We start from the raw sequence: 25,659 nt of genomic DNA on the forward strand, positions 1-25,659 counted from the left end.
CTCTTCCGATGTTGTTTCAAGTGGTTCTTCAGGCAAATGTAAGCATGATTTTTCGAATACATAATCCGACATTCTGTCCACGAGTCGTTCTAGGCAATGGTAACTCAATGAGCATTTGACCCACATATGTACCCAATGTATATAGTGGGTCTAACTGCATGTACCACATACACATCGTACGAGGTAGCCTGTGTACTGCCTCTATCTCTATGGTCATGTTCAGCAGTAATACTACCTTCATGCCATAACAGCAACCAGGGCCGCCTTGGAGAACACCGAGGAGTATTTTCACCAGCAAAGACTTGACTTGATATGATGGACCAACAATCTCGTCCATGCTAATGGGTCTGTGATAAGCTTAATTAACGCTATTTTGATTACCCTGAGACATTTCGAGATAGCTTTTGATATTTAGCTTTTGATATTACATATTCTTGACTTTCTTTATCCACTTCTATTTCTCAGTATGACCTTGCGTTGATTTACAAGACAGGTATGAATCTGAGCTTCAGCTACCTGTGATGAAAATGGACTACTTCCAGTCAATCACAAGTCACATACCAAGAGTATGTAAGGAAAATATATATCTCCCTCGTCAATCCTAATATGTATAGCACGTTTTCCTTCGAAAATTGAAACAATGTTTAACATTAGCAGTTTATCAAAGCAAGGTCATTGCCATATTACCAAATGATTTCGTTGAAGAAAGAGGACTGAACAAGTAGCTTAGGTTTGATAGCCGCAAAAAAGAGACAGTTGCCAAGGTTTTGGTACTTGGTGAGATCCAAGTGTGCCAATTATGCCCCTGAGCAACGCTGGAGATAAGTGAAGAGATTTGGGGAAGATCAAGATATCCTAGGAACTTTCAACATTATATACCGGCAGAGTGTACTTGACTCCTTGGAATGTTTCAGAGCCGATCGTGATCGACCCCATCACGTGTGACTCCAGACCCACATCCGCGTCAAGCTCAGTGCCAAACATTCCAGCCCTGGAAGCTACGCTTGACTTGATAGCCTCTTTAACAGCTCACGGGAGCACAACCCCATTGATTGTACAGTTTTATTGTAATCTCTCACAATACTCTACACCATTTCCTGCACATATTTGCTTCATTTCACTCCCATTCATCCACAATTCAGTCGACCAGTCATGCCACCCAAGCGCAAGTCTGAACGCGCTGTGAGTGCAAATGAGTCGGTTGAAATGCCTTCCAAAAGGCTACGAAACACTGTAGATGCACCCCCAGCTTCTGCAGAATCGGCTTCGGTGGTGAGTGCATAATGCAGGGGCTGATCCTCGCGTCCCTGGCTTCTCCACCCCAAAATTTGGGACAGAGCTGACGTACTTGGAATAGGTTGAAGCTACACCTCAGACTATCGAAAAGAGAGGCCGTGGTCGCCCGCGCAAATACCCTGAGAGCTCGACTCCCAAGCCTGACCCTGACGCTCCTAAGCGTGGTCGTGGTCGCCCACGGAAGATTGTTTCTGAGCAAGAATCCGAGGCTGTCGTTCCAGCGGGTCCCAAGAGAGGCCGTGGACGTCCCCGTAAGGACTCAGGTATGGCGAATATACTGAAATCTCTTGGGTGGTATCTACTGACCATGGGCTGTGATGGCAGGCGATGCGACACCCGTCACACCAAAGATCAAGAAGAAGGACGGCCGTGGACGTCCCCGCAAGGACTCAGGTATGGATAATATCCTGGCATATTGTGGGTGGTATACGCTGAGCTTACACCGTGTTATCAGGCGATGCGACATCCGCCACACCGACGATTAAGAAGAAGGATGGTCGTGGAAGACCCCGCAAGAACCCTTTGCCAAATGGAGAAGCTGAAACCGAGTCGAAGGTCAAGCCTGTGGTCGATGTCATCCCTGAAACTGGCCGCTCTTTCTGGTTGATGAAGGCGGAGCCTGAATCTCGCCTCGAGAAGGGCAAGGACGTGAAATTCTCTATTGATGACCTGGCTACTGCAGATACCCCGGAGCCTTGGGATGGTATGTCTAGCCTATCTGGTGCACTGTATACATGGTCAGATTGCTAACAGTGGAATAGGTGTGCGCAACCATGTCGGTAAGTTTTCCCCGTCTACAGTCATAGTAACTTTGACCAGAAGGAATTTACTCACAGCGAACTAGCCAAAAACTTGATGCGCAACATGAAAAAGGGAGACTATGCATTCTTCTATCACTCAAACTGTAAAGTCCCTGGAATTGTGGGCGTGATGGAGATTGTAAAGGAGCATTCTACGGATGGTTTGTCGCTTGAGACTACACTGCTTGATCAGTTTGCTTATCTCAGACGTTTGACAGAGTCCGCTTTCGATTCCAACCACCCATACTACGACCCGAAGTCCAAGCGAGACGATCCAAAGTGGGTTGTCGTTCACGTTGAATATCGCCGCAAACTTGAGAAGCAAGTCACACTCCAGGACCTGAAATCCCATGGCCAGACCGGAAAGCCACTCGAGAACCTTCAAATGATTAAGCAATCCCGACTTAGCGTGTCTTCTGTGACTCCGGCACAATGGAAATACATACTGGAGTTGGCAGGCGAGGAACCGCAAGAGGAGTTCACGAAGAAGGAATCCAGTGCTGAGGAGGAACAGGCCTGAGAAAGCAATCCGCTACTTGCAAGTGATTCACAGAGAGTTTTATTCCACATAATTCTCCTAAGTTCTTCTATCGATGGCGTTGCCGGTTGCACATGGGTTATCTGCACGAGCGAATTGAAGCATATTTTACTTGACTCGATGTGTCCTCTAGAGATATGTGCAAGGTATAAACTCATCGGATCAGGTTGATGCTCTTTGAATTATTTACAACGGCAGTCATGCCATTGTCATATGGACTGGTCTCACTGATTCCTAGCTGATCAGTCTCTTCTGGCCTACGCGCTCCCCCGGTTTCGGCACAACTGTGAATGCTCTGACAGGACACGGGATGGTGTCACATTACCCTTGTCGCTGCGTTGTATTGATTTGCCCTCACACATGCGCCAGGTTGTCCAATCTACCGTTCAAAATATACGACTGTTAGCTGCACCGGGACGAGCTGTGTCAGAATTTACCTCAGCCATGTAAACATGGAAACACCCGTCGGCCCCTGCAGGTTGATGCATGCGATATGCAAGGAGTCACGGAAAACACGGCTTGGACAGGAGCTAGCGGAAGTATTTGATATGTTTGACGCTATGCAGGTCCCTGCAGGACTGTAACTGGAGTTAGTCATAAAGAACAAATCGGGTCTATAAGCTTCCAAGAAAGGAAAGAATTTCTCCCACGCCGAATACGGACAGTACAGCCAACCAGAGAAGAAGAGAAATGCAAACCAAACAAACCAACTGGGAATGGCGATATTTTGACTGGGAAGAGTAAGTCTATCCGGAGAGTGGAGCATCTTTATCGGCTTATCAGGGCGGGGAGCTTTCCAAGGACCTCGGGGGGTCACTTTCAGTCTCCCATTCCCCTCCTTTATTACTCTTCTCTCTCTCTCTCTCCCCTCTCTCTCCATGTTCAATAGTCACCTCCGTTATTTCTACAAAGCTTCATCAAATCTCACCCGCTTCATCGCTCCGCATCGCACATTCCACAGCTCCCCCTTCGTTATGTCCGACATCTCCGTACAATTGACTGCCCCGAATGGGCGCAGCTACACCCAGCCCATCGGTCTCTTCATCAACAATGAGTTTGTGGCTGCTAAGTCTGGCGAGAAGATCTCCACTGTGAACCCCTCGTAGGTGTTTCTGAAGTGTCTTGTGGGACTTTGACAAGCTGACCAGATCTCCAGCGATGAAACTGAGATTACGTCAGTGCATGCTGCTGGTGAGGAGGATGTTGATATCGCCGTGAAGGCCGCTCGCAAGGCTCTCAGGGACCCCTCCTGGAAGCTACTGCCGGCCACTGATCGTGGTCTCTTGATGCTCAAGTTGGCTGACTTGATTGAGCAGCACAAGGAGACACTGGCCACCATTGAGACTTGGGATAATGGTGAGTAACAAGGGAGACGGTCGAGTATCAAGAGAGATAAGAACTGACATGTACTCTAGGCAAGCCGTACCAGGTCTCTTTGAATGATGATCTCGGTGAGGTCACTAACACTCTCCGCTACTACGCCGGCTGGGCCGACAAGGTATTTGGTCAGACTATTGGCACCACCCCGGCCAAATTCGCATACACCCTCCGCCAGCCTATTGGTGTTGTTGGCCAGATCATTCCTTGGAACTTCCCTCTAGCAATGGCAGCTTGGAAGCTGGGCCCTGCCCTTGCGTGCGGTAACACTATCGTCCTTAAGCCTGCCGAGCAGACCCCGCTTAGCATTCTGTACTTGGCCGGTCTTATTAAGGAGGCTGGTTTCCCCCAGGTGTTATTAACGTTGTAAACGGCCATGGCCGTGTTGCTGGTGGCGCGTTGGTTAACCACCCCGGCGTCGACAAGGTTGCTTTCACTGGTTCCACTCTCACTGGCCGCGAGATCATGAAGATGGCTGCAGGCACCCTCAAGAACGTCACCCTTGAGACTGGTGGCAAGTCGCCGCTAGTTGTCTTTGAGGATGCGGACCTCGAGCAGGCCGCCAAGTGGGCACACATTGGCATTATGTACAACCAGGGTCAGGTCTGCACTGCGACATCCCGAATCCTTGTGCACGAATCTGTATATGACAAGTTCGTTGAGCTCTTCAAGGAGGTCGTCCGGACCACAAGCAAGGTCGGCGACCCCTTCTCCGACGACACCTTCCAGGGCCCTCAGGTCACCAAGGCCCAGTACGAGCGCGTGCTCGAATACATTGAGGCCGGCAAGGCCGAGGGCGCAACCCTCGCTTCCGGTGGTGTGCCGCACAAGAATGTCGGTGATGGTCGTGGCTTCTTCATTGAGCCTACGATCTTCACCAACGTCAAGGACTCGATGCGCATCTACCGTGAGGAGGTTTTCGGCCCCTTCGTTGCCATTGCTAGCTTCTCCACTGAGGATGAGGCCGTCACCCGTGCTAACGACACCACATACGGCCTTGGCGCCGCAGTCTTCACTCGGGATATTGAGCGTGCCCACCGGGTTGCCTCCGATATCGAAGCCGGCATGGTCTGGATCAACAGCAGCAATGACAGTGACTTCCGCGTGCCGTTCGGTGGTGTGAAGCAGAGTGGTATCGGTCGCGAGCTCGGCGAAGCTGGCTTGGACGCATATTCGCAGGTCAAGGCTGTCCATGTCAACATGGGCACCAAGTTGTAAGCTGTCTCTACTAATGCGAAAATGGGTGATCTCTTGTAAATAAGTTGACCGACTATGTTTAATGACCAACTTCTCTTGTTCATATCTCTGCAAACCACAACTATTGTCTCTACATTGTATGTATTTGATCTCATACATCGTACCTGTCCCTGGTGCTTCACCTATCCATTCAGAATCCCAGTTCACCGAAGATCATGATGCATCGCTTCCACTCCTCGCTCTCGCTCTTCGGTTATCCACACGAAAATCGCAAAAAAGGGAAAAAGGAAAAACGGGAAGCTCAAAACCCTTCCGTGGGGACACAGCCCGGGTAAAGTCACTTGCAACTGTAGATCAGGCCCTACTTTGCAGTGACATGACGGTCAATAATTGCGCCCCCGTCCCCGCCAATTGAAAATTGTCCCGTACGCAACCCCCCCAAAAAGTGGAATAAAAAAAAAACCAACGCTGTGCTTGATTTTCATCACCGTACATTCGTATTAGACTGGACCCGAACACAATTGATGCCCAACTTCATCTCACGATGACTGCAGGCCTTATCTGCATGCAAGCCTTACCTGTACCATATGGGGGAGGGTGCATTTGAGCATTGAGCGGTGCCGTTGAAGCTCATTGGCCAGGAGCCGTGCACGAAACACGTTCATAGCAAGCAGCTGAATTAGTATCCCTCTTACATATTTCGGACTATCTCATTGCAAAGGCTGATTTGTCCACCTCGACAATCCATTTCCCACTTGCATGATCCATCACTTAAGGTGATACAAGTTGGCTGCAAGCACATTCGCCATGCATATCAAAACGGTGAACTCTTGTGTTTTTTTACTCCGGTATTGGCGCCCGATTCTCGAGTCAGGCAGGAAATTTGAACTGGTCGTTCAACCGGGATTGGTAGTCAAGAGTAAGTCCTTCCAGGTTCAAGGCCTTAGCGCCAGCACATACAGGAATCTCTTGCATCTGCATGCAGAATTGGTCATGTGAAAAGCCACCCTGGAGGGTGATATGTACTTTGGTATCTTGTTCGATTATCGGGTCTGAATTGTATAGTTTGTCGGCTAGCTGCACGAACTGATGCAGAGTCGAAAGTTTACGCAGACGGACCACCTCCGTCCGGCTCCGTAGTTCATGGGAATTTCAAACTCAACTATGTGATGATTCGCATTGCAGACACGGGATCTCTGCAGGAGATTTCAATAGCGCATAGGATTGGAAAGTCTTTTTTTTTTTTTTGTTTGTTTTCAATTGCCGAATGAACCTGAAATTCCTGTTTCTAGGAGTGAAGACAAACAGAAATAGCTTAGGATGTACGGAGTATGGAGTACTGAGATTACAAAGGTACACGATACATACTGCCTAAGTAGGTAGTGTACAAGGATAGTAAGCCCTCGTGGGGGTGTCTTGGCATCTCCCACCTTCTCTCTCATCTTTCTCTTTTCAACTTGAATTGACTTCAAACTGGATATACGGACTGACGGAACACCAGGGACACCGACAGACACCGACAATTCCCCTTGATCGGCTAGAATTCAACAGGTGTCAACCGTTTTATGCGAGTCTAGCATCTCACCCCTCTTCTTCCCAAATAGCGGTGTCCACTCACCGATCGGCATGTCTGAGATTCAGAGGTGGACGGTCACTGAGGTGAGTATTCTATGAGATTCGACATCTCCTGATTCGCTTCTCGATTTATATTTTATATTTATTTTATTTTGTCTGGTTCTCGTGTCGGTCAGATGTGATTATTTTGTCCCGAACCTGTCAGAGAACGGGGAAAAAAAGAAAACGAAAAAAGCAAGGCCAATCATAGCTAACTGAATCAGCCGTACCTTGACATCCCAGGAACATTACTCGAAGGCCCTTTTTACGACGTGGCTCAGAATGAATTCCGTTTCGTGGATATCTGGGACCAGAAACTCTATCGACTCGATCTGGCAAAGGGACCTGACTCATTGACGGTCATTGATACCGATGCCTCTGTTGGGTGGGTTTCTCATCTCCCGTGGGAAATTAAATTGGCTGACGGGGTACCACGTGGACTTTTAGCGTGACCGCTAATATAGCTCATCCAAGGTCCAATCAGCTAATTGTTGGGGCCAAATATGGATTTGCTCGGTTGGACCAAACTACTGGGAAGCTCTCCTATGTCCATGATACCCATGCACTTTGGGGAGATGAGGAGAAGGCTGAGAGGTAAGCTAACCCGAAAGAAGAACCAAAGACGCCACGTATATTGCTCACTCGAAGAGCGTGAACTAACATTGATTCCAAATGTAGGATGCGTTTCAATGATGGCGCAATCGACAGCCATGGTCGGTTTTGGGCCGGAGCTATGAATGACCCCAAGGTCAAGAAGCCTGAAGCAGAAGGAGTTCTGTTCAGACTAGACCCAGATCAGACAGTGCACCACATGTTGGCACCGGTGACGATCCCTAACGGGATCGGGTGGAACCTAACCAACGACGTGATGTACCTGACTGATTCGCCAACAGGCAAGATTTTTGCCTTTGACTTTGATGCGTCCACTGGTGCAATTAGCAACCGTCGTGTTCACTTCGATATCGGTAACGCACTAGAGCCTGATGGCTTCGCTATTGATGTCGAAGGCTGCATCTGGACCGCTGTCTACGGCGGCGGAAAGGTCTTGCGCATTTCCCCGGCCGGAAAGATTATCGGTCAGATCGATCTCCCGACCCGCAACGTGACCTGTCCAGCCTTTATCGGTACTGAGTTGTTCATTACGACCGCCAAGGATGATCGTGATGACGACCGGCTGCCACAGTCGGTTAGATATGGGGGTCGGGTTTTCCGGGTTGATGTTGGGGTTCGCGGTGTGCCTAAGAATGAGTTTCGGTTTCAGTAGGGTCTGACGGATTGTGTTGTGTCGTGTGCATATATATTCATGGGATGATACTCCGTACATGACACGGAGTCCGCCGTACATACATAGCACATACCTACTACTGGGGAGCACATGCTTTGATTCTTGGTCTCAATTCTTGTTTTACTTTGTAATTATGCCCGCATTCACGCATTGTACATATGCGTCGAGCAGAAGGATCAATGGTGCATCACTAGTACATTGCATTTCCCGCGCCGAAAAATCAGTTCAAAAGGCGGTAATGGAAGTCTCCATTCGCACGAGAGAAAGAAAAAAAGTACCAAAAGGCGCAGTCAAGAAACTCGGATATGCAGTGCAAACCTGAGTGTAGATCGCTGATCAGCAAACGGGCGAGTACGTCGGGTCCGCGCTGTCATTGTCCGGCACCTTGGGTCAGGGTAGCCTTTTCCACTCACGCAAGGGACAAGAAAAGCCAGGTTTATAGACCAGGTTTATAGATCGAATCAGCTTCTGCATGGTTCTGCATGTTTCTGCATGTTTCTGCATATCGATCTCATATCATGTCATATACAGTACATACTATACAATGTCGAACTTGGTTCCCCTGATTTCCGTCCAATTTCAAACTCGGCTGGAGTTCGAGGTCAAGGAACGCGTGGGCAGGTCTAGCACTGCCACCTCTGTTTTTTTTTTTGGATCCGCCCTGCAGGGCGTACAGAGTAGGTATATTGTACATATAATGTGCTATGGGTTTGTCCTTTTCCGACTCAGGTATGTGGGTTCGAGGGAAGATCTACCGTACCTGTCAACCGGGAGTTATCCGGCGGGATCTAGATTAGACAAAGCTATTCTTTTGCTTTTTTTTCCAAGGAAAATGCGGTTGCAGCGGACACGAGATAATCGGAGATCGGTGAACAGGTGAAGATCATGAAAAGGGGAAGTCTCCACAATTCAGAGCGAACTGAAGAAAAGTAAAAACAAAGAGCATCCAGTGATCGATGAATCCATTCTACCGGATATCTTTTTTAACTTCTCCGTTTCTGCACCATTCAAATAGTCCGATGACACGCATACGGCAATATCTACAAAGTACCAATATACCAACCTGCCTGGGAAGGACTAGGGGCTGTTTTAGATTGCAAGCCACAAGAGAAAAAAAAACAAAAAACAAAAGAGGAAGCAAATTCTCATATCCTAGCCTCATTCGATGGAACCAGTCAAAATCACTGGATCTATCAGACCGCAATTGTATTTCTATCATGGCCGATGATTCGCTCAGAAGCAGGAAAAAGAAAATCTCAGCGGGTACGCTACAAAAGACTGACAGCTCCCCTTCAAATATGTATCGGGAACGACCTCGGGACTTGTGCCACAGAGACCAAAGAAGATCTATCGCAACTTGCCCACTTACCATCCAGATCAGGATCCGGAGATCATGAAACATTTCCGATGCCGTATCGAAGGATCAACAAATACTAGCCAATGCCAAGAAGGCGCTTCAGTTGCACCAATTTGCGTATGCTGTATACCATTTCCCGCTCTACTTTGGATTCGAAACACTAAACCGATCTCCGCTGCTTATTTGACCGTTGCCATGCGGAATCTTTCTCCCCAATGGAGTCAAGCTTGAAAAAAAAAGTTGGAAACAGAGCTATCCACACTGCTCATGCATCTCACAATGATGAGGCTAGGGGAATCCGGATCCCTTTCCGTCTGGTCCGATCGTGGAGCATCAAATCCAAACTGATAGAGCGTTGTCAGCTGGGTTACGGGACTCGGCGAAAACCAGTTTAGCCCTATATGGGTTCTCCATGGTCACACGAATGGTCAGTTTGAATTCACACGTTACCTTCAATGACGTCAAATTGAAGTTCTCAAGGTGTCAAAGCCCAAATTCTTAGCCGAGGAACGGTATCCTACCCCTAACGGTCAACGGGGCCCCTTTCTGCCGCACGGGGAAGAGTGATGCACAACATATTCCATAAACTTTGTGGAAGAGAGAAATTGTTGCTGTATAGATACTTGTAATAGCTGCGAGGGTGTCCCAAGCATCAACCTCTCGAATGGAGGCTGTGGCCAGGCAAGGATATGCCTATACCTGAGTGGGTATAGATCAGAGTAGTTTGGCGTCTCTCATTTCAGAGGAACTTGCTGGATTTCTATCCACTCAAGCCACTTTAAAACCTTCCGAAATAATAAGTGGAACGAAAAAGAAAAGTGATTAAAAAAAAAAAAAAAAGAAAGGACTCCACTACCTGTCCACGTCCATGGTGACGGCGCACACTTGCAGCTCCCGATGATTGTGCTGTGCATGATCGCTTTCCCCGGGTACTTTGTATACCTTTTTTATTTTTATAACTGAATTGGGTAGAATATAGGGGATATCTAAATCCATGGACCTATTGGACTGATATGAACATATATTGGACATATTCTCCTATTTTTTTTTATTTTCTTTTTCTCTAATATATCTCAATAATAATAGGCAGAGAAAAGACTAAAAGACGGAAAAGACCCAAATAAAAATAATAAAAGCCCAATACTCCGGGGGTCGACTAGGGTGGTCTCCATAGGAGATCCTGCCCAACTATCCGCCAAACTGGGTCGGACAGAGAAGACAACTAAGTTGTCTTGGAGCCATCCAGACCAGGTGATGGATCATTCCCTCACCGCTGCTATTCAATTCTTAAGCTTGTCGCCCCCATTTTCGAAATCGACTTTTCTCCAGTTATTAACTCGGACCTTTTCCCGTTTAGCTTTCCTAGCTTTTTCTAGCTTCCTTAGCTTATATTATCTTGCCTCGATCAATTGATCGAGTTCCCTATATTCCCTATATATCTCTCTCCCCTATTCATCGTGGCTGCCTTAGGTATCAGTGTGTTGAACGCACCATATTCCTCACATTCACCCAATTTGTCACTTTATTCAAATCGTTATCCTTCGCCTGCACCCTCCCTCTCTCACACTCGAGAACACAGCGACGAGGGGAGAGGGGGGTTTCGGTCATGCCCTAACTCCCGTCCCGTCGTGGGAGATTTGCTTTCTATGTCGCAGGATTCTCGACGTGCAGGTTCATTGTCCAGAGATGTGACGACAGATGGGGTGAGCGATGACCGTGCATTGGCAACCCGAAATCCGACCCGCCGCCCACCTCAACGACCACGACCCCAGTCATGGCATCCATATGGACCCGTGGAGCCACCGCTGGAATCCATGCCATCGCGACCCATTGGTGTCCATGCCATCTTGAACCACCCCCAGGCAGCGGCTGATCTGACCGCACTCAGTCGGGAGCCGTTGAGCCTACCGGGTCCATCTTCCTCACCTCGCCCCCAAGGGACTTCACCGATCCGCGCAGGATATCCATTGGTCTCGCAGCCATTGTCTCCTAGGTCCCATTCACGGCCGTTGATGAATCCAGCATCGCCTTCGGCACGGTTTGTTGGCGGAGGCGGCAGGACTTCTGGTCAGTCAAGTGTTGCACAGTCACCGCTAGTGCCTCACGAGACTTTGATGGGTTCACGCCTACCCGTTACCAGTTCGCCTTTGCCTATAGAGACGGGTCTACGCCCAATAGCATCTATCACTGGTACTCAGCCTCTGACTTCGCTTCATTCTCGGCGAACCAGTGCCGGCCCGGGGCCTCTCACCAAATCGAACTCCCAAGAAACAAGTCCGAGCACGTCTCATTCAACTTTCAATCCCTTTGGTCGTGTATCTCCAGCAGTGACCAGTGTTTCTCTCGCACAAAGCATTGCATATCCCACCGCGCCTCCATATATGACAATGGACCCTCTGACCCGACCCATCCCCACAACGAAAGCCCCCAGACACCAATCGGAAGCCCCCTCAAGAGCCGGAACACCACAGGCCAGCCCCCTCCCACTGGGCATGATACCGTGCGTACTAGACATGCGATCCGGCTCCTCCAGCCAAGCCGAAAAGCGCAAAGCCAACAGCGATGCATCCCGCCGGTTCCGAAATCGGAAGCGCAATGAGATGCAGCTCGAGCAACGTCTCACTGCACAGCAGGATGAGATCCAGCGCGGCGTAGAAACAGTCCGCCGCCAGAGCGAGGAGCTCCGCTCCCTCATCCAGCAACGAGACCACTATCGCTCCGAGCGAGATTTCTATCGCGACCGTCTCGGCCGCACCATGTCCCTCAGCACCTTACCTCCAAGACCCTCATCTCCACGCTCCACCCAACCCACACTCCTCCCCGCATCCGAGCCGGGCACCACGGCGTGGTCGGGCGCCGATGCTGCCCGATCTGCTTCAGGCACGCAGCCGACCTCGGCGGGTCCTACTCCACAGGGAAGAATTCTCGACTCCGTTCAGTCCCAGCCTGGTTGGCCTGCAAGTCCACCGTATTCTTCTACATCCGTGGCACCCGCCGGACGGGCGATTGCTGGTCCCCCTTCTGGGTCACCCCCCGTTACTGGTGGCCCACTGCCTCCAATGCAAGGACCGTGGTCACGTCCTTGACGCATGCTTTCTGGCTGCATCAAAAGCAAATTATCCTTTTCGTTCTTTCTTGTCATTTCTCCCCCTTTCCTTTATGCTCTTAATCCCTCCCTCTCTTGTGTATGCTGCTGCTACCAGAGACAAACAAGCGGTCACTGGCATGGCCGCTCGCAGTTAGTCTATACTCCTATAGAGATGTGGCTCAAAATTTGCCGCTTCCTTTAGGCTGGGTGTGTATAACTATCGATCTGCGTTTCTTTTTGATCTCTAAAGACTCGTCAGTGGTTCTGCAAAAGTGTAATCTATACTTTTCTGTCCTCACTGTCATCATATTAGCCTTCGTCTTCGCATCTTGTCTCTCTTTGATTCTTTTTTTCGCTCTTTTTGTGTATGGATTGCACAGCGATGATACCTCCATTGGCGATGTATTAAGTCATCATGCTTGCTTTGAATTTGGAAAATATAAAAAATATTTCGAACAGAAATCCAATGCCCAATATGACGGCTTTTACACCTCATTCACGTAATTGCTGCCTAAACCCCTGAATATCATGCGGCTCTATCCGTGAAACAACACTCGGATCCCGACGTCCGAATGAAAAGCTTAGCATGCAATGTAACTCTGAGACATACAGTCATTAGAAGTGATTGGTCGACTTCTGATAGACCCAGTGATGCAGGGCAAGGTACCACAGAGCTCAAATGACATCATAAATGTCTCTATAGTCTTGTTATACTTGAAGTAGGATGAGCGGTTCTCGGTCTCCGGCTTAACACCGACAACCTCACGGAGATAGGGGGTTTACATCCGACATGGAGTATATCCTCTATACATAGTTATGCCAGAGAGCGGCTGAGACGGATATAGTGTATAGTAATTCAAAGGCTGCGATCTCACAGTAAAGGGAGAGCATCCCTGACTCGACCCAATCTCTTTGCCAGCCCTTCCCCCCAGACCAAAGCAACCACGACATGTCTCAACCAACCGTCATTCTCATTACAGGTAGGCCACCAACAAACAGCTACACCCCAGTTCCAGAACCTAACTTTATCCAGGTGCGAATTCAGGAGTGGGCTACGCAACCGCCCAAACCCTAGCTGCACACCCAAATCACCATGTGATCATGACCTGTCGTGACCTCCAGAAAGGCGAAAAAGCCCTCACGGAACTCCAAAGCAAAGGTCTCAAGGGAACTCTATCCCTGATCCAGCTGAACGTGGAAGACGACACTTCCATATCGAAAGCGGTCGACACCGTAAACGAACAATTCAATCGACTTGACGTCCTAGTCAACAACGCCGGCTCTGCCGCACCGAACAGCAGCGGCCGCGCCAAGCTGAACGTGATCTTCTCGACCAACGTAATTGGCGCATCTATGGTCGCAGAGGCCTTCACTCCCCTCCTCCTGAAATCAGAAAGACCTTATCTGATCCAGATATCCAGTGGTCTGGGCTCTCTGAGTCTGGCAAATGATCCCACATGTGCACATTATACTGTGCCTCATGATGACTACCGCACGAGCAAGGCGGCGTTGAACATGATGACTGTCCAGCTGCATAAGAAGTTGCAGGGTCGTGGCGTGCGGGTTTTTGCCTTCTGTCCTGGTCTTGTGAGATCGAATCTGAGGGGAGAGGATGAGGCTTCTGTTAGTGCGTATGGAGCTGCTGGGGATCCATTGGAGGCTGGTAGAGGGATTTTGGGGATTGTGCTTGGGGAGAGGGATGGGGATGCTGGTGGGTTTATCAACAAGGATGGTCGGTTGCCTTGGTAGATGGTAGATGGTGAATTGGATGGACTCTTTGATGTACATAGCTTGTACGCCGTAGATAGCTTTGACCTGTGGAGTATTTGACGAAAAATGAAGTTTCTGGGTTGATGGAGATCATCTCGAACAATGTGATTGGCTCCGCAAGTTCCGGTCGAAGTTCCTAAATGGTCACCTGTGTCCGGTGGAAGAGGGTCGTCTTTTCACCGCGATTTCTAAGCATTTCAAGAGGTCCAGACTGGAAAATCGGGACTCGGAAGAACCAATGATCGTCAATTATCATCAAAGACTCGCTCGGATCCTCAAAAATGCGGGGCCCCGACTTTCCCCATGGATGACGCGGATTTTTCTCGTGTTCCCTGGGCTTCATATGAAGGACAATCCTCCAGAATAGCTACAATTCGCGCCACACCTAGAACACTGTAACAAGTAACCCAACGACGTTCAGAGTGTGTCAGTCAAAGCTTTGTGTGAAATTATTCTCAGTTCACGAGTCTGTGGCAGCCGGTCGAGTGTTCTCACTGGTGGTGCCTACAAGAATCAAGGTAATTACCCCAAGTTCCAAGAGCAAATTGCCTGTGGATGTTGCCCTAACGCTAATCCCTTTAGCAGCAGATCAAGGAACCGGAGTCCGTGCCGATGGATCTGCCGTCTTCTCTTACGCTTCTCGAGGCCTTCAATGCCGAGGATGTAGATCGGTTAGAACAAGGCGGGGATAGTCTAGGTATGACACATGTGCCAAGCTTGCTTCCCTCCTCTGACCATCGTCACTGACACTGTTAGATCCCTTTGCGCAGTACATCGCATCAGGGAGGAAGCCGATATCTGGCCAACCACATATGACCCTGACCCGCAATGTACCCCAGACATATCCCTTAGACAGTTACCTTTTGACGATAAATGAGCTACTCTCGCCACAGATCCCGGATGTTATTCTAGGAGACTACAGTCAGTCACTTGAACTGCAGCGAACTTTCCAGGCCCGGCTTCCGAATGTCTCTGAAGAAAGTAAAGAATATCTTCATTTGAAAGGAGCTCTCAGAATAGTTCCTATCGAACTTCGGAATCAGTTGCTCGGGGCTTATATCAAATATGTCCATCCTCTGCTACCGGTCATTGATCTGCAATGGTTTTTATTCAATGTCATGGTCGAGGATGAATCCCAATTTCCAAGCCCGCTTCTTCATCAAGCTGTCATGTTGGCTGGAAGTGCATTTATTGAGCAGGAAACTGCCGTCAAAGCTGGATTCTCGTCACGGAAAGCATTGCGAAGAACGTTATTTGGTCGAGCTAAGGTGAGATACCCGCAGACAGAATCCATGAGAAGCCGAAACTAATTTTGATCCCATCATCAGCTTCTTTATGAATTCGAGACCGAGCCCAACGCATACACCCAGATCCAAGCTTTGCTACTCATGATGCAGTGGCATGGAAGTGGAGACGGCCACAAAGTCCCAACATACTGGTTCGATCTCGCCTATTCGACAGCAGAGCGTGTCGGTCTCCTTGGAAGTTTAGAAACAGGTAGTTTTTCTCATAAGCACAGATTGTGGTGGTGTCTCTATGTGCGCGACCGCGTTCTCTCCCTCGGCTTTCGGCGACCATTACGAATCCCAAACAGTGATGTCACAATGTCACTACTGGAAGCTACGAGATACTATTCCTCCGAGCCATACCATGACCTCGTGCTAGTGATGCTGGGAGAAGCATCAGCTATGCTCAACTGGGAAAACCAAGAGCGAATGATGCTTCTGTTTATTCAGGAGATCAAGCTTGCTCACTGTGTGGGCGTCATCATCAGTCTTCTCTACCAAGATGCTTGGTCACCGTCACCGTCGGGAGATTGTGAATACTCCATGGTACCCAAGTCAAAGATATCACAGGCCACCATAACGGAATGCGAGCAGCTTCTGAAAGTCTGGATTGAGAATCTTCCTGCTCCGGCACATTATTACTCCCCGTCACTCTTGCACCATTGCCATACAGAGTCTCCAGAGATGATCCTCCTTGTCCACCAAGCTTTCCTGTATCTCCTCCATCTCACTGCAATGTCCATACTCTTCCAGGCCGCGTCGAGCGGAGGGGAAAATCTCGAGACTACTATCAACTCGGAAATGAGAAGCTTGGCTTTGCAAGTCAATGAGACTCTCAATGAGCTGCATGACTGCAGGATGCTTCATTTTCTCCCTGGAAGCACCGTTACTATACTGGTTATCATTCTCGAGGCAAGCCTTCCTGATCTGAAGGTTTCGGATGATATTGTGAGGATGCAGGCCATGTCGAACTTGTATGCTTGTGAGGAAGCGGCTGGACATTTACTACAAACTTATCCTGCGGCTGAGATTGTTCTTTCGCAGGCCCAAAATGCTCGTGGGCATCTCTTGGGTTTGATCACAACTTGATAGAATTAAAAGTATCTCTTTTAGCGTAGAATGGAATATGAATGCAATCGAGATACAAACACACCGAGCTTGAGGCCGATCCAGATGGCTCTGCTTTCCGTTTAGGTGCTTACCCCTACATTACTAGTTAGATTAACTGTTACAAATGCTCAGAGATCAACTCGACAATCAATAGGCTAGCAATACACGGTTTCAAAGGAATTGATGGGCTAACAATATACGATGGACGACATTGGGTTCATCTCTAGTCTTTTGAATCATCTGCTCATGGAATTGGAGGTGGCATTCAGTCACGATCTATTGTGTGGCTAAACATGATGGCGCATCAATATAGCCTAGAGGTGCTTGGATGAAGACACATATCAGTCCAATGAGAAGCTAAAAAGTCCCCTATCAGATAGTCTATTTAGATCAAAAGTCATACATAGAAAAGTCTCGTACACGAAGTATGCTTTTCCCGCTCTTTTCTGCTGTCTGCCTGTAAGACTATGAGAGGGGATCCTGAACTTAATGGGGAAGAATAATTGACAAGCCCACTGAACAGCCCACTTGAAAAGACTACTTGGGAGCTCTGTGAGATATCACAAGGCCGCGTAAGCGCCCATCTACTTCAGGGCTCTTGAGCTGTCATCCACGGTAAAGTATTTGACTGGTATACGGTGTAGATTTGCCCCAAATGTAAGCTGTAGGATAAAATGACAAATATATCGCATCTGCAAGTGCAATCAATTTGCATTTTGTTTGCCACTTGTTCTACTGAGTCGTAGGCGTTTGCCCACCTGGATGACTGCTGCTTGGGTGTTTGCTGAAGTAGTGTTTGTCAGACCTCTCTTCGCCTCGACTTTCTCTGTGGCTTTATGAAGCTACACAGATTAGTTTACCGATGACACTATCTTTTTTCCACAAGTAGATGGTACTGGCCCGGAGGTGTGGCCGTATCAAATTCACTGACGCACAAGTGCCGGAACAGAATACTTGAACCACAGCATACTTGATATTCTCACTGTTGCCTCCACTATAGCTATAGATATTTACGAGTCTACACGAGTGAAATCTTGGTCTATGCCCCCAGATCAAGCAAACTACGAGGTAGGAAGAAACATAAGGACATGAACTTCACATTACACAAGCATGGCTGATAGAGATGCGGGAAATATAGCACATAAGAAGAAAAACATGGTATGAGATACATAAACTCGGCCGAGAGACAGAATCCAGGAGGCCCATATCAAGATATTGATAAAAGAATTAAGCCTCACGAAAACAACGAAACATTATTTTCGGCTTGCAGTAGAAAGAAAGTGCGATCGGCACGCGATTCCAAATGAAATGCGCTTAAAGGGCGAAAGCAGCGACAACACCGGCCATGACGGCACCGACGCTGATGGCGTTGCGACCCGCGCCGTTGAAGACAGGGGAGGAAGCCGAAGGAGTAGCGGAGGTGGTGCTGGTGGGAGCGACGCTGGTGGTGAGAGGGATGGAAGTCCAGGGACGGCTGGTGGGAGGGCCGACGGGGGAGACACCGGTCTTGGTGAACTGAGGAGCGGAGGTGGTGGTGGCAGCAGCAGTGGTCTCGGTCTCAGGGCAGATGGTGGTGGTGATCACGGTGCTCTCAATGACGGTGGACGAGGTAGGAGCAGTAGCCTCAGAGGTGGAGGTCGCGGTAGCCTTGGTGGTGGAGCTGGAAGCGGAACCGGAGCCAGGAGCTGCGGAGATACCGAACTGGGTGGAGTACTGGTACTGGCCGGTACCCTCGACAACAAGGAGCAGACCGTAGTGGGTGACGTCGGCCTCAAGATCAGAACCAGGGGTCCACTTGAACTCGCCGCTGTTGGGGATGGACTCAGCGAGAGTCTTGAGGGGCTGGACGTTCTCGGTAGGACCGCGCAGGAGGATCAGAGAGATGGGGCCGACGGTGGTAGGCTCCCACTTGATGGTGTAGACCTTACCCTCGGGCACGATCTCGTTCAGACCAGGATAGATGATGGCGTTGCCGGAGGGGTCCTTGGTGTAGTCAGGAGTGGTGGCAGCAGCAGCCAGAGCCACGAGGGCGGAGAAGACGGTGGGGATGGAGAAACGCATGTTGATTTTATGTCGAGATTGACAACGAATGACTGGAGTGGGAAAAATAAAGAATGGCTATCGTTGAAAAACGAAAAAAAAAAGAATGTAGAGAGTGAACTGAAATGAGAGGAATAATAAAGAGAAGAAGAAGGGCGAGGCAAAGTACACTTCAAGGATGTTGGTACCTCCAAGGTGGGTCTGGACTAGACTAAGTCAACAGACCAAACGCGCAGACCAACCACAACTCATTTTCATTTCCTCGGCTACTTTTTACTTTTCTGAAATTTAAACTAATCGTGGCTTTGACTTGATCCCTGCAATACGTTGTAAGTACCGGATACTCTTTACGAATTATACTGTTCAACTGTTGTCGGATAGTTCTGATCTTGTCCTCGTGGGGCATGCGGGTCGGCTGTGGCTCCGATGTTATTGTAATATAATGCCAGGCTTTGTGTTACCAGGTAATAATCATAATGACCAGGCACCGGTTCTAATTGGTGGGTGATCCGGAAGTTAATTTGATTCCTAATAACGGCTTGACCCTTTTAATGTAGAGAATGTCCCAAATAAGATTAGGTCAATTACCGGGGGCCAAAGGCGAAAATTTCGTCAATCCAATACTGAGGTATGTCATATTCAATGCTTATGTTATAGAGGCAAAAGTTGAGATTTACAAGGTTTCTCTTAAGCCTTCCAAGATGACCCTCAACATCGTGGACCCGTGGAACCCTTGGCCCCCGAAAGTTCATCCGAGGTTTATCCATGGTACATACCATACCAATGGTAGCCTCAATGGAATATCTCGGCTATTCCAAGTATAGATGGAGGTATTCTCTGAATAATGTACGGAGTACGGAGTAGATATATTTAGTATATCACTCAAGCCATTGATTTCCTCATTTACGCCACTCGCGTCTACATTGTAACAGGAAGATCCTTTACGAATCTGGGAGATTGCGAGATTACGAGCGCCCCTCAAACTCAGGTCCTGTAACGGGCGTCATACGCTGTATTGTACTGAAGCACAGGGCGTTGGGCCATGCAGGTACATACCATGTGTCTTTCCACGGCTAAACAGGATTTCAAACCTAACCTGCAGGGGGTAGATTTTGATATTCAGTGATATTCATGACATATCGCGACTATCACCACCTAGATCCACAGAGGTCTGTGGCCATAGGGCAGTATCAAACTCGCCGATCCCACTGGTTCGTCGGGGATTGTGTTCTCTGTGGAAAGGATCAACAGCCTGTGATTCAGGGGGGTCAATGTTCACCTGCATATGTGGAATACGATATATATCATAGTATCATAGTGGCCTACGTTGTTTGCACGGTGTAATCGCTTATTTCTTACGGTGTAGAAGTAAGACATGTAAGAATGAGAAATAAAAATCCAAAATAAATAATGGGTTTTGTCTCACCCGGCAGTTTGCGTGATTTGTTACAGCTCGGTGCCTGAATTTAGGGTGGGACTTGTGGTCAGCGCCTTCGCCGCCACTATTGGAGTGATGTTTCTTTATCGGGTCTTGAGGCTGCATTGGAACTAGACTTCGTTTCGGTAAATTTTTTGGTAATAAATCAAGTATTGGGATTTGGTATTCGACACTACCTACAAATATACGGCGTAGAGAAAAGCTTCCTCCGGTCAATCACAGCCCCACGACCGCCCACTTGTTTGTCTGGCAGCAAACAAACGAAGCTCACTTGAAGAGTAGCTGTGGAAAACGAAACCCCCGGATTACCTCGGGGTTTGACATACTTTAGGCACGCTAGATAAGTTTTCTTTGATCGTGCAACCGTCTGGAGTATGTTTTCGAATTGCGCCTTGTGCTGGTCGGGGGAGGCGCGAGCCCAAGTTTTCTGCCAACATGGCTTTGTGGATAGCACCGGTCTTACTTTCGTTAAGCCCGATCGAGCCTCAGGCATCATGGTACTTGAGCCCTGGGGCTAAGAAGTGCTTACAGGAGTCACGGAGTACAATCTCTCCTTTCCACAAAGTCCGTGAGAGGTCAAGCCTGGATTCAGGCCCTTTACTCCGTATTTGTGACGAATCGGTATTTTAAATTTTCATCTGAGAAATTGAGTTAGATCACATGACCTTCAGCCTCATGGCCAAAGCGACCCAGACCAACGGAGGCTCCGTACCGAAAAAAATAAATGAAAAAAAAAATCATAAACACCAAATTATCCCGTGTAGCCATATACATACTACGCTGTAAGCCCGATGCAACACAAATCACACATCACATGGATTCCCCGCAAGTCATTCAACTCGTCTATACGGGGTACCGTACGGAGTATAAGCCGGGTATCCGGACCGCATCCTTGTAGCACACCTCTAGGCGAAGCCCGAAGGCGCCGCCATTGGTTGAATTGACTGCAAGGTTTGGACCAAAGCCGACTAAGCCCCAAACTAGGCTCCAAACAAGTCCAGACCCCTGTCAATACAACAAGGGAAACCGTCGCCCGTGGCGGCCCAATGCCGCCGGGGGCCAGGAGGACCCATACGGGGCCAACTCAACAAGTCTGTCATATACCTACAGAGTAAACACCAATCTACTCTTGGTTCAACATGTACCTGTGAGAGACCAGTCACCTCTATTCCTGCCAAGTAACAGTCTTAGTCTGGAGGAATTCGTCGTATCCAGAAATTCCTCCGAAGCGACCAAAGCCGCTACTCTTCCATCCTCCGTGAGGGAGGACAGTCTCATCGTGTACCGTCATAGAATTGATGTGCACGGCACTAGAAAGAAAGAAAAAACATGTCAGCCGCCAATCTCCACCTGTATCCGGAACTCAAAAAACCTACCCAGAGTCAATTTGCTTGGCCACCCGCAGACCGCGGAACAGGTTGTTGGTGTACAGAGCCGCAGTCAGGCCGTATTCGGTGTCATTGGCTAGTGCAATAGCCTCGTCCTCGGTATCCACCACCATGAAAGACACGGTCGGGCCAAACGACTCGGTCGCGTACATGTCCATCTCCTTGGTGACGCCATCAACGACGATCGGCCGCATGCCCGTGTTAATCGACTCGCTCGCATCGGCGTCGCCAAACAGCAGCTTGGCCCCGCGAGACACAGCATCCGCTACAAGCTTCTTGTTCTTAGCGACGGCCGCACTGTTGACCAGGACCAGCGCGGGCGCATCCTTGCCGAACAACTTCTCAGTTGTCTCGGCAAACTTTTGCCGGAATTCATCTGCGATCGAACGCTGCACGACAATCCGCTCGGTCGACATGCAAATTTGACCGGACTGTGTATCGTTTGTTAGTAAGTGATATCCCTTGTCTCGATTGAATCACTACATACGTGCATGAAGGATCCAATGGCACAGTTCATGGCAGCCTTGTCCAAGTCCGCATCGTCCAAGACAATCGCAGACGCCTTGCCGCCCAGCTCGAGCAGCACAGGCTTGATGTGTTTACCTGCAGTAGAAGCAATAATCGAGCCGACTAATGTGCTACCGGTGAAGTTGACCTTACGCACAGCCTTGTGGGCGATCAGGGCATTGGTGACGGCCGGGGCGTCGGAGGGCTGGTGGAAAATGACATTCAGACACCCGGCAGGAAGACCAGCCTGACGGAAGATATCGCCCAGAGCCCAGAAACATTTGGGCGAGAGCTCGGAGCCCTTAAGAACGACGGTGTTTCCAGCCGCAAGAGGGAGCGCAACAGCGCGTGTACCCAGAATGAAAGGGGCATTCCTGCCAATCAATTAGAAAAAGGGTCTCATGCAAGCTGATAGATTGCAGTATATGTCACATATCGGATCATGAAGCTTACCATGGCGCAATTGAGAGAATTACTCCGTACGGCTCCTTGTATACGATGGCTCCTGCGCCCTCCCCGCTGACATTCGGCACGACACCCTCGATCGAGGATATCCGGGCTGCGAAGTCCTTGATGAAGAGCACGCCCATGTTGAAGGTGAACTCTGAGAAAGGTCGACCGGCACCGGTCTCCTCGCGCTGGTACTGGATCAATTCCTCTTTGCGCGAGGCCATGATGTCGGCGGCCTTCAGCAAGATGTCGCGGCGGTCGTTTGCCTTGGTCTTGCTCCATGCGGGGAAGGCAGCCTGGGCCGCGTCAACTGCGTGATTGGCATCATCAACCGACACTCCGGCACAATAACCACTCAGCTCGCCAGTGGCGGGGGCGTGAACCGCGAATTTGATATCGGTCTCAACGGACTCATTGTTGATCATTAGCGGGGTCACCCCCTTCGATTCGAGTTGAATAAGCATAATACGGGTATCTTTAACACGGAGAAGGACAAGTCTATTTGGACGGGGTCGAGTTGGTTTAAGAGAAACTCTGGTCCTCTGATCTTAACCAAATAGAGTGGCGGAGGGGTGGTGGGGACACAAAGGGGGTGGTAGAGTCTGATGTTGTAGCTCAATGTCTTACTGAATTAAGGTCCTGCGTAGATCGATTATATCCGAAGGGGCTATACAATTATTCAATTATCTCCGATTTGGCTGCGGATATAAAATGCTAAAGCCTTCTTCAACTACCTTGAATAAGAGCCGTCGGATGTTGTGGGGGAGAAAAAAAAGATGACAAAGCCGGAAGCATTCCGCCGAGATGAAGATGAGATGGATGCCAAGAGGCCAAGATGTCAATTTATTCAAGGTTCTTTTTGAATTACTTTCCAACACTGTCTATGCCAATCAAAGGTATTTCCTAAAAACCCAAACTTCCAGAGTCCAGCCCCGTCACCAAAACCTATAACCCCTAGCGCCTGAAAGATGCAAACTGTGACCCGCACAATAACACAGGGAGCCCCTCAATTGGCCCAAATCTTTGTCTCAGTCGAATTACTGGCTTTGCCCATCTCCGCGAAAGGACACACCGACACCTTGGATGAGTTTGACGCATTTCCAATTGTCGACGGCGCAGCACTGTCGATAGAAGGCGCCACACCACTAGAAATACTGGACCGATCATCTTCAGTTGAGCTACCGGAGCTGCTGCCAAGGATTCGCTTGTTGCCAAGGTATCCCTCCTGATCTTCAGCGTAGCTGGCAAAGTCAGACATTTCGTCCGCGAACTCGTCGCCGTCGTGCGAGTGGTACCGGGCAAAGAGATCGTTCTGGATCCAGAGGATCTTGTTGACAGCGCGCACGAGCGCGATCTTGCGTCGCAGCGACAGGTGCGGGTGCGACATCATCGCTTCAATCCAGATGTCTTGGATGTACCCCAAGCATGCGCCGAGATGGATGTACTCGATGTTAAGCGGTGACATGCGGACCTGTCCACTGTGCATCATGCTGTGTTACAAAACCCCTCGTTAGCGTGTTGCACAAGCACGCAGAATTAACCTAAGAGCGGGAATCCAGGCACGGGCAAGGGGGATATGAGCTTACCCAACCTTGTTCAAGTACCGCCAGAAGTCCATTGTGGTCGGGTCTTGGCATAAACGCGTCAAGTACCACCGCAGGAACATCTTGCGTCGCTTGATTTTTGGGGTTTCTTCATGGAGAAAGTCCTCTTCAAGCTCGGTCTCATCGACTGTTGTCCGTGTGTGGAAGGCCCGAGATGTGATGTCGTATTGGAGAAGCTTTTTATAGACGAGGTTGACCACAGCTGGGATCAGTTGCTTGATGTATTTGTTGCCGGTCAAGAGTGCTTCGATATCGCCTAAGCAAATGTAAGTGGCTATGGCTCATGAGAGGGATCTATGGTAAGAACTTACTTGAGTTGAAGTCGAGGAAGTGATGGAGGTACTTGATTCGCTCTTCCAAGCTTGTGTAGAGCAGCTTGCGGTCGACATGCATGGGCTCAACACCCGATGTTGCGCTGTACTCCATGCTTCTAAAGTTGATACCTCTTGGTAGGAAGTCGCTGACCGATAGTCTTTTTGGAAAGGGTAGGGGGGGAAAAAGTATGGAAGGGAGATCGGAAACCGAGTAGAGAGAATATAAAACTGGGGCAACCTCGTGGCAAGGCCGGCGGATCGAGTATTTATACCATGGAGCACGATACCCGTTATTACTCCGTTCACCGTTCATATATTTTCAAATGCAACACGATTAGATTGGAAGCCACTAAACTGTAAAATACACCCTATTCGGAATCCGCTCTAGGCAATCCTAGAACCAGCTGGTCCGTGACTACTCCCTAGAATAGCGATCTTACCCAATTCCACGCAAGCACAGTAATATCAAGCCGAGGTTTTTCATAACTATTTTATTTCGATAAGCAATTAAAGTGCCCATGGTCGAATCAGACCACAGAGTGAGATGATTTAGTCAAGTACCTAGAGTGGAGTGACTATCTAGGCATGTGGTGTGGGCTGATCCTTGCAATCTCCAAGCTAAGAAAAAAAAAATCAAAGCCAAGGACGGTAGCGTTCATAGTTGGCATCCTCTTAGACTTGGCATCTCGAAACAAGCGATCCAGAAACATGACGAATGCTGCAACTAACAGGCAACAGGCATGTGGGCTGGCTGTCAGACCTCCGTTCATCGATGTCATCCCAATCTATGTACGATCAGATGGCGTTTTTGAGATGCTGGACATGGAACACCAAGATCCTAGATGCTCATTCCGTGAACCATAGCCCGTGCCAACAAAGCAAATTAATTAATTGACCTTGAATTAATTCGGCATTTGCATCTCGCTCTCGCTCACTGGCTAGGGACACTCGGAACTCCGCTACGGGCTCAACGGTTTCGCTGAGGACCCGCGACAAAGTGGGTTCCGTTCGGGTCCGACTTTGAGACCTGATGATATTCGGGTAGCTTAGGAGGTAGTATTATACATCAGTAGATCGGCCAGTGAGACTTCAGACTTTGTAGATCTACATGAGATTAACTTGAACTTTGAGTATCTATATACACAATAGTTTCCAAAAGAAACACGGACGCCCCCTGAATAAGTTGATGCTTCTAGAAAA

The 25,659-nt window shown here is 49.0% G+C and overlaps 9 protein-coding genes across 9 annotated transcripts; 6 read left to right on the plus strand and 3 right to left on the minus strand.

Moving 5' to 3' along the window:
• Positions 1-1,152: 1,152 nt before the first annotated feature.
• N7500_005234 (EVE domain-containing protein) lies at positions 1,153-2,616 on the plus strand (the record flags this gene model as incomplete). Its single annotated transcript, XM_056676379.1, has 6 exons — positions 1,153-1,272; positions 1,358-1,559; positions 1,621-1,689; positions 1,751-1,999; positions 2,058-2,075; positions 2,141-2,616. The coding sequence occupies 6 exons, from the start codon at positions 1,153-1,155 to the stop codon at positions 2,614-2,616; spliced, it is 1,134 nt and encodes a 377-aa protein (XP_056531379.1).
• Positions 2,617-3,512: 896 nt separating this feature from the next.
• On the plus strand, positions 3,513-5,229 carry N7500_005235 (aldehyde dehydrogenase family protein; the record flags this gene model as incomplete). Its single annotated transcript, XM_056676380.1, is given in 4 exon segments — positions 3,513-3,736; positions 3,791-3,990; positions 4,050-4,352; positions 4,364-5,229. 4 exon segments carry the CDS (start codon positions 3,513-3,515, stop codon positions 5,227-5,229), a joined length of 1,593 nt encoding a protein of 530 aa, XP_056531380.1.
• Positions 5,230-6,834: 1,605 nt separating this feature from the next.
• N7500_005236 (SMP-30/gluconolactonase/LRE family protein) lies at positions 6,835-8,086 on the plus strand (the record flags this gene model as incomplete). Its single annotated transcript, XM_056676381.1, has 4 exons — positions 6,835-6,867; positions 7,047-7,207; positions 7,270-7,416; positions 7,501-8,086. The coding sequence occupies 4 exons, from the start codon at positions 6,835-6,837 to the stop codon at positions 8,084-8,086; spliced, it is 927 nt and encodes a 308-aa protein (XP_056531381.1).
• A 3,024-nt stretch (positions 8,087-11,110) lies between these two features.
• N7500_005237 (uncharacterized protein) lies at positions 11,111-12,550 on the plus strand (the record flags this gene model as incomplete). The annotated part of the gene is made up of 1 exon (XM_056676382.1): positions 11,111-12,550. The coding sequence occupies one exon, from the start codon at positions 11,111-11,113 to the stop codon at positions 12,548-12,550; it is 1,440 nt and encodes a 479-aa protein (XP_056531382.1).
• A 951-nt stretch (positions 12,551-13,501) lies between these two features.
• N7500_005238 (putative short chain dehydrogenase/reductase) lies at positions 13,502-14,301 on the plus strand (the record flags this gene model as incomplete). Its single annotated transcript, XM_056676383.1, has 2 exons — positions 13,502-13,532; positions 13,586-14,301. The coding sequence occupies 2 exons, from the start codon at positions 13,502-13,504 to the stop codon at positions 14,299-14,301; spliced, it is 747 nt and encodes a 248-aa protein (XP_056531383.1).
• Positions 14,302-14,934: 633 nt separating this feature from the next.
• N7500_005239 (fungal specific transcription factor domain-containing protein) lies at positions 14,935-16,697 on the plus strand (the record flags this gene model as incomplete). Its single annotated transcript, XM_056676384.1, has 3 exons — positions 14,935-15,019; positions 15,079-15,590; positions 15,651-16,697. 3 exons carry the CDS (start codon positions 14,935-14,937, stop codon positions 16,695-16,697), a joined length of 1,644 nt encoding a protein of 547 aa, XP_056531384.1.
• Positions 16,698-18,032: 1,335 nt separating this feature from the next.
• Positions 18,033-18,779, minus strand: N7500_005240 (GPI anchored serine-threonine rich protein; the record flags this gene model as incomplete). The annotated part of the gene is made up of 1 exon (XM_056676385.1): positions 18,033-18,779. One exon carries the CDS (start codon positions 18,777-18,779, stop codon positions 18,033-18,035), a length of 747 nt encoding a protein of 248 aa, XP_056531385.1.
• Positions 18,780-21,361: 2,582 nt separating this feature from the next.
• N7500_005241 (aldehyde dehydrogenase) lies at positions 21,362-23,005 on the minus strand (the record flags this gene model as incomplete). Its single annotated transcript, XM_056676386.1, has 4 exons — positions 21,362-21,506; positions 21,573-22,015; positions 22,072-22,465; positions 22,545-23,005. 4 exons carry the CDS (start codon positions 23,003-23,005, stop codon positions 21,362-21,364), a joined length of 1,443 nt encoding a protein of 480 aa, XP_056531386.1.
• A 542-nt stretch (positions 23,006-23,547) lies between these two features.
• On the minus strand, positions 23,548-24,571 carry N7500_005242 (protoglobin family protein; the record flags this gene model as incomplete). The annotated part of the gene is made up of 3 exons (XM_056676387.1): positions 23,548-24,031; positions 24,128-24,401; positions 24,457-24,571. The coding sequence occupies 3 exons, from the start codon at positions 24,569-24,571 to the stop codon at positions 23,548-23,550; spliced, it is 873 nt and encodes a 290-aa protein (XP_056531387.1).
• Between the last annotated feature and the right edge of the window lie 1,088 nt (positions 24,572-25,659).

The sequence above is a fragment of the Penicillium coprophilum genome (assembly GCF_028826855.1).
Source record: "Penicillium coprophilum strain IBT 35676 chromosome Unknown utg000004l_segment0_segment0, whole genome shotgun sequence".
In the NCBI taxonomy this organism is placed as follows: Eukaryota; Fungi; Ascomycota; class Eurotiomycetes; order Eurotiales; family Aspergillaceae; genus Penicillium; species Penicillium coprophilum.